A 6,652-nucleotide genomic window follows, 5' to 3' on the forward strand; every position below is an offset into this window, starting at 1 on the left:
ACTTACCGACTCCCACTGCCATGTGAGGACGGCGGCCTCATTTCCAGAGGAGACACCGACAGACGATTCAAAAAAGCTCCCATTCATGTGCCACATAGTGCGCGCTGTGGTGTGCGGCACACACCCCGATGTTGACTGGGACACCGTGGCGGCATCCGTGGCGGCGGCTCACTCGTCGCAGTTGCGAATTTCTCCCACTTTAGACACCACGACGGAACCGACAGCATCGCCTGCGGTCATCCCAGGGTTTGGCATTCACCCGTGGTTCGTGCCCAATGAAACTGCCTGCACGGTGGCGGATTCAGCGGCTGCTCCGGAAGGCACCGATGCTGCCGTGGGGTGCCCGCACGACAAGAAAGAAGGCGAGCGGAGCGCGGAGGAACTTTTATGTTTACTTGAAGCCGCATTGAGACGTCATCCACGTGCCATAGTGGGGGAGATTGGACTGGACAAACTGCGGGGACCACCGGAGTCGGTGCAACTCCCGCTCTTCGTGGCGCAGTTGAAGTTGGCGGCGAAATATGGCCGCCCCGTCTCTGTGCATTGCGTGCGCAGCTTTGGGAGGATGCTGCAGACGCTGCAGGAGCTCCCCGACGAGGACACGCCGCCCGCCATTGTGCTGCACGGATTTACCGGCTCCGTGGACTTTGCGCGGTCGGCGATGACGATACGAAAGCGACGGCCAACTTCAACGGGTGGGGGTCAGTTGGCGAAGAAGAAGGAGCCGCTCCGCATATTTTTTGGCGTGGGTGCCAGCACGAGTCTACGGGTGAAGGATTTTGCGGAGAAGACGCTGCCGTTTCTCTTGCGGGAGAGACGGATGCTGCTGGAGACGGATGCTTACCACACACTGCTGCTGCCGCCGCCACCGCAACGTGACAGCGACGGGGTGGCGGCACAAAGTGCAGCAGTAGAGATGAGAAGCGGTGAGGGCGGCACGATGTCTACGAATTGGACTGCGTCTCTGACAGCGGCAGCGGGTTGCGAGTTGGTTTGGAATGCGGCAAGTTGTGAGCAGCTGGCACATCTGATAACGCAGGTGTGTGGATGTAATGGCGATGACGGTGATATCTCCATGGTGGAGGGGCTGTTGAATGAGTCTGAGGAGGCCTACACAAAAGTCTTTATTGCTTCCACTCCCATTCCTGCGGTAGCGACAGAATAGAGGTGGGAAATGAATGTGTACATGCATACTTAGGCTTCCTCTTCCTTATTCAGTGACAGTGGTGTTTCTGTACGTTTTATTTTATGCCTTTTATTTACTTTTTTTTTTTTTTTTATGTATGTGCGCCTATGAATTCTGTGGACCTGCTGCAATGTATCACTGTTAATTTCTATCTCCATGCATGTTCCTTTAAACGTCGTTATTTCCATTTTTATTTTTATTTTTATTTTTAAAGCGTGCACACACAGACATACACGTAATTTCATATACATACATTCATATATCCATATATATTTATTTATTTATTAGTTACTCATTCATTACAACAAATAACGTCTTTTTAAAAGTCATTCAAAGCGGGGAACGGAGTAGCGCCACACAGAAAACCGTAATTACAAACAACCATCAGTGAGTGAAAAACAAACAAAGAAAAGTAAGAAATACGCACGCACACACAAACACACATACACAAAAAGAAAAGAAAAAAAAAAGAAAAAAAAAAAAAAACTATCGCTCTGCCTACCTTTTATTTATTTATTTATTTATTACTTTTTTTTTTTTTGTGTGTGTGTGTGTTTGTGTTCTTGTGGTGATTTTTAAGCGTCCGCCATTCCGTTATTTGTGTGTGTGTATTTTATTGTGTTATTGAAAGCCAACTAATAATAATAATAATAATAACAAAAAGAAGAACAGTTATTATTATTTGCGTTTTTTGTTTTTGTTTTTTTGGTTATTGATACCAACTCCGTACTTGTTGTCATCGCTTTGATACTACACGAGGGGAGAGAGAGAGAGAGAGAGACGCACAGACGGAGGGGAACGGTGCTTTGAGAGGGTTGCTAACGATGCCGCTTCTTCATTTTTACTACCAACTGGACGGGTCTATGACGGTGACGCGACGGATGCCGTCGGCATCGTCAATGCCTGCGCTGGAGGCGACGTCAGGAGGAGGCGAAGGAGGCGGAGGAAGAGGGGCGCAGCGGCCCACGGAGCACGACGACATCCGCCACGTGTACATCCCCTCAGTCACGGTCACGACGACACCAATCATGAACGAATGGACGTCCGAGGCGGCCTGGTCCTTCACAGGCAGCATGCATGCCCCTTACTCGTCGCCGCAACGGACGTGAACGACAACGTTGTCGGTGCACGGAGTGTTGTGAGGCAAACTTTTCAGGAAAAATCTCACGTGGCATTTGGCCTGGGACTGTACACGCACATGTTTTTATTTATTTATTTATTTTTTTTCTGTTTGCGTGTGGTGTTTACCACAGGCATCTTTTTTTTTTTTTTTTTTTTTCCTTCCTTTCCTTTTGATGCAGTCGGATGTGTGCATGTGTCTTTGTGTGGGTTTGTTTGTGCCTTCCACGCTATGGACATGATCCTCCCTGTTTGTGTAAGCAGGGAAGCGGTTGTGAGGGGATTTGCAGATGTTGGCATGAAGCCAATTACATACATTGCATGAAAAGTACACACAAAATACAAAAAAACACAAGAAAAAAAAAAAAAAAAGAAAAGAAAAGAAAAGAAAAAAAACATTTATTTATTTATTTATTTATTTATTTTTTTGGCTGCTGCCGTAGTTTATTTAAAAGTTTCTTTAAACGCCGCATCACATATTCACCACTCAATGCACGGATGTGTATGTGGTGTGTATTGTTGTTTATTAATGTCGTTTTGGGCCCTTTTTTTATTTATTTTTTATTTTTATTATTTTTTATTATTTTTGTTGTTTTGGTTGTGTATTTATGGTGTCAATTTTGTCATGGATGAGCACACAGAGAGGGAGGGAGAGGGAGAGAAGAGAGAAGAGAGAGAAAACAAACACAAAAAAAGGGGGGGAAATGGGAATTGAGAAATTAAATACAAAATAATAAGAATGATTGTTTGGGTCATGTTTTCTTGCCGCCTTCTTTCTTTCTCTCTTTCTCTCTGTGACTGTTGCTCCTGCAGTCAAATCCTCTTTTTGTTGTTGTTTTCCACCCACCACCACCACCTCCACCACCACCTCCTTCTTTTTTTTTTTTTTTTTTATTTTTTGCACAAAAATATGTGTGCAAATGTCCATGCGTATAAAATGTACATAACTTGAGGTGACGTGTGTGTCTGTGGTGGCGGCAGCAGCGAGTAGTAAGAAAAAGAACAACAAAAACAAAAACAACAAAAAAAGAATAATTGGGTGAATTTTGATGTTTTTTTGGGGAAGTTACAACTTTCAGACGCCGAATCTCGTGGAACACGAGGAGAGGCCGGCGCTGCGATATCCGCTGTACGTGCCCCCCACCCTCGCCATGGTGGGCGACGGCGGCAGTCATGTCCACAACGTTTATGAAGCGGGTGATGCGGACGGCGAGAGGTTACGTCTTATTGATGCGCGGCGTGTCGTAGGAAAATTGCTGGCGTGCGGACAGAGGCATCTGGTGGCGGTGTTGGCGTCTGTGGAACACAGCTACGATGTGGCAGCGGGGGCTGCGATGCCTTCACCATTGGTGTCGTGTGCTCAAGACAACATGAACTGGTTTGTCTACGGCATGGGGAGCAACCACTGCGGGCAGTTGGGCCACCGGGTGCCGGAGTACACAACGACACTTACAAAGCTTCATTTTGAGGAACTTTTGTCGGCGGGTAACACCGTCACTGGACTCGCCTGTGGCAATAAACATACAATTATTTGTACGTCTGCGGGCACTGTGTTTGCTGCTGGTGATAATAGCTGTGATCAACTTGGTGTCACCGCGAAGGTGAGTGGCTTTGCGCCGGTGGCGGGCCTTGCACACATCACGGCAGTGTACGCAGCAGGAAATGCAAGTTTTGCTCTGAGCAATAAGGGCCAATTGTACTCATGGGGTGAGGCACAGTACGGCCATTTATGCCACGGCGATGACGGGGCACGCATGGATGCACGCACGCTTCAAACGGTGAAGACGAATGTGAAGATCCCCGCTCTGGTGCAGTGGTTCGTGCGACACCATGTCGTTATTCTGGAAGTGGCAGCTGCTCGTGGACATGTTGTCTGTCGCAGCTCGGACGAGGTCTACACCTGCGGTGAGGGTTTCTACGGCAAGCTTGGCCTGGGTGGTTTAGCGTCTTCCTTCATTCCGCAGCGTGTGCGTTTCCCTGAACGTTCCCACCCTGAGCGGCTCTGTGGCATTGCGGCTGGCGACGACCACACACTTGTCTTGCGTGAATCGTCTGCGGTGGGTGCGGTGGTGTACCACTTTGGTAAGATGGGCAATGGTGATGGGCAGCTCACGCCAATCATCATCGCGGCCCCGGCAACCATCAACCGCATCGGCGCAGGTCGCGGTACGATGTCAACAGCGCTGACAAGCGATGGCCTCCTCTACGTGTGGGGAAAGCATTCCCACAATAAGGTGAGCAACGGTACGAACGCTGATGCCAAGCGCAACGACCCACAGATGGTAACGGCGTTACGTTCCTTTTTCGTCACAGACGTCATCATTGGTGGGACATTTGTGGTTGCGCTCGCAAATTCCCAACGCGGATTCATTGAGGGGACGCAGACGGCACCGGAAATGAATGCAATCAACGATAGAAACAACTGCCATAGACACACCTGGGACGTTGTGGTGCCACAGGACGCACGTGTTCGTGCACGTGACGCGGAAGTTGCAGATTACACATACGAAACCGCCGTGCAGGCATTTCTTGCGCAGTACTTGGGACCAAAGCTGGGACCCATGTACGTTGCAGAAATGCCCGAGGCACCACCCCTCACTGATCACAACGCCAACGCGTTTGTCCGCATTGGGGCGCACGCGTTAACGACAGGGCAGAAGGTACGCCTGTGGATGACGGACGTGTACGCACTGGGAACCGTCGTGGCAGTCCTCACGTCCCCACAGGCGGAAAGTAACATCGACCCCATCGCCATGAGAAATGAGGAGGAAGAGGCAGGCAAAAGCAAAGACAACTCGCCCGCCACGGATGTCAAAAGGGAAACAAAAAATGGTCCGGAAGCCGCAGTGGAAAAAAAGTACGGATGCCGACTCCGCATTGAATGGCAACGAGACGACTGGCACGATGAGATCATCACACTTTATTCGGATGACGAAACGCTTGACACGCACAACCCCAATCGATGGCAGCCGTTGTGGTTTCTTCCCGACCCCGAAAACAGCGGCGACTTTCTTCTTGACAGGTAACACGGAGGAAAAAAAAAAAAAAAAAGCAACCAAAAACAAAAGAACTCCAACAGAATTTATACAAACAGAAATAGAAGAAAAGAAACTCAAAAAAAAAAAAAGAAAAAAAATAATAATAATAATAAAACTCACAAAACAACACCAAAAATTGGGCCTATTGCAGTCTTTCACGAAAAACAAACTGTTACTAACCTACGCCCATTTAAAAATCAACATTTCTAACTCTCCTGTTCTTAAAAGAAAACAGTGCAATATTACAGTACACCACCTTAGCTAAACCAACAGACGCGGTGCACGAAACTGGAGAGCAAGAGATGTCCACGACCCCCCGCCTCGGTGTGTGTGTATATATATATATATATATATATATATATATATATACATGCACATGCACATGGCTGCAGCTTTGGGATTCCTGGAGACGGATCTGGATATGATGATTGACGTAACATCACAGACTTTGACGAACCCGTGAGCAAGAAACACTGTCGCCCCAGTCTGACCGCGACCCCGACGCCTCCTCCCTCCCTGCCCTGGCGCATGTGCATGGCGATGTGATCGACAACCAGGCCGATGTGAAGCCGTCGCAGATGGACGTTGACACAGCAATGAAAACAGCGTTATTTCACGCCCCGTCTGATCGTCGCACCGAGCCTCCCTCTCTTTCACCCTCTCCCCTCTGCCTTCATTACGCGATCCTGTCACCTCGGGGGCGCTCTCTCAGTGGGCGTACGGCCTCGAGACGGCATGCGCGTGGCTGTCGCGGCCTCGCTGTCCCTTCTGGGGGCGTGCGTTGGACGCGTTCCGCTGCGTGTGTGTGCACGGGGGTCGGAGAGCAAGGGCGCGCGCGGTGTGACGCTCGGCGCCCTGTGCGCCTGATGCTCCGCCGCGTGACTATCCCGTTATGCATATCCTGTGTGCGCTCTAGCTCCATCGGGGCCCTGACGAGTCAGCAACAAACCATGCATTACACATTTTGCGCAGAGTGCCCCCTTCCCGCGAAAGCTCTTTTTTGTAGTGCGCTCGTCGCTAAACCAACAGACGCGGTGCACGAAACTGGAGAGCAAGAGATGTCCACGACCCCCCGCCTCGGTGTGTGTGTATATATATATATATGTATATATATATATATATATATATACATGCACATGGCTGCAGCTTTGGGATTCCTGGAGACGGATCTGGATATGATGATTGACGTAACATCACAGACTTTGACGAACCCGTGAGCAAGAAACACTGTCGCCCCAGTCTGACCGCGACCCCGACGCCTCCTCCCTCCCTGCCCTGGCGCATGTGCATGGCGATGTGATCGACAACC

The 6,652-nt window shown here is 49.4% G+C and overlaps 3 protein-coding genes and 4 non-coding genes across 7 annotated transcripts, besides 20 other annotated features; all 7 read left to right on the forward strand.

Moving 5' to 3' along the window:
* Tc00.1047053508439.10 (hypothetical protein, conserved) lies at positions 1-1,165 on the forward strand (the record flags this gene model as incomplete). Its single annotated transcript, XM_799690.1, has 1 exon — positions 1-1,165. A coding segment is annotated over one exon (1,165 nt), but the record flags the coding sequence as incomplete, so codon positions are not given.
* Positions 1-6,652: a sequence feature (heterozygous, Esmeraldo-like haplotype).
* Positions 1,254-1,281: a sequence feature (AT_rich).
* Positions 1,365-1,397: a microsatellite.
* Positions 1,452-1,473: a sequence feature (AT_rich).
* Positions 1,636-1,672: a microsatellite.
* Positions 1,691-1,712: a microsatellite.
* Positions 1,823-1,846: a microsatellite.
* Positions 1,948-1,967: a microsatellite.
* Positions 2,388-2,413: a sequence feature (AT_rich).
* Positions 2,445-2,480: a sequence feature (T-rich).
* Positions 2,649-2,701: a microsatellite.
* Positions 2,703-2,734: a microsatellite.
* Positions 2,853-2,896: a microsatellite.
* Positions 2,945-2,983: a sequence feature (GA-rich).
* Positions 3,149-3,174: a microsatellite.
* Positions 3,178-3,205: a microsatellite.
* Positions 3,298-3,334: a microsatellite.
* Positions 3,355-5,331, forward strand: Tc00.1047053508439.30 (hypothetical protein, conserved; the record flags this gene model as incomplete). The annotated part of the gene is made up of 1 exon (XM_799691.1): positions 3,355-5,331. One exon carries the CDS (start codon positions 3,355-3,357, stop codon positions 5,329-5,331), a length of 1,977 nt encoding a protein of 658 aa, XP_804784.1.
* Positions 5,340-5,458: a sequence feature (A-rich).
* Positions 5,677-5,715: a microsatellite.
* Positions 5,765-5,833, forward strand: Tc00.1047053508439.33. The gene has a single exon (XR_008255541.1). It is a non-coding gene; the product is annotated as a C/D small nucleolar RNA (snoRNA), TB11C2C1 (small nucleolar RNA).
* Positions 5,883-5,974, forward strand: Tc00.1047053508439.36. The gene has a single exon (XR_008255542.1). It is a non-coding gene; the product is annotated as a C/D small nucleolar RNA (snoRNA), TB11C2C2 (small nucleolar RNA).
* On the forward strand, positions 5,922-6,560 carry Tc00.1047053508439.40 (uncharacterized protein; the record flags this gene model as incomplete). The annotated part of the gene is made up of 1 exon (XM_799692.1): positions 5,922-6,560. The coding sequence occupies one exon, from the start codon at positions 5,922-5,924 to the stop codon at positions 6,558-6,560; it is 639 nt and encodes a 212-aa protein (XP_804785.1).
* Positions 6,335-6,402, forward strand: Tc00.1047053508439.50. The gene has a single exon (XR_008255543.1). It is a non-coding gene; the product is annotated as an H/ACA snoRNA, TC11C4H1 (small nucleolar RNA).
* Positions 6,433-6,475: a microsatellite.
* Positions 6,519-6,587, forward strand: Tc00.1047053508439.60. Its single transcript, XR_008255544.1, has one exon. It is a non-coding gene; the product is annotated as a C/D small nucleolar RNA (snoRNA), TB11C2C1 (small nucleolar RNA).

This window comes from Trypanosoma cruzi, genomic scaffold (assembly GCF_000209065.1).
Source record: "Trypanosoma cruzi strain CL Brener 1047053516817 genomic scaffold, whole genome shotgun sequence".
Taxonomy (NCBI): Eukaryota; Euglenozoa; class Kinetoplastea; order Trypanosomatida; family Trypanosomatidae; genus Trypanosoma; species Trypanosoma cruzi.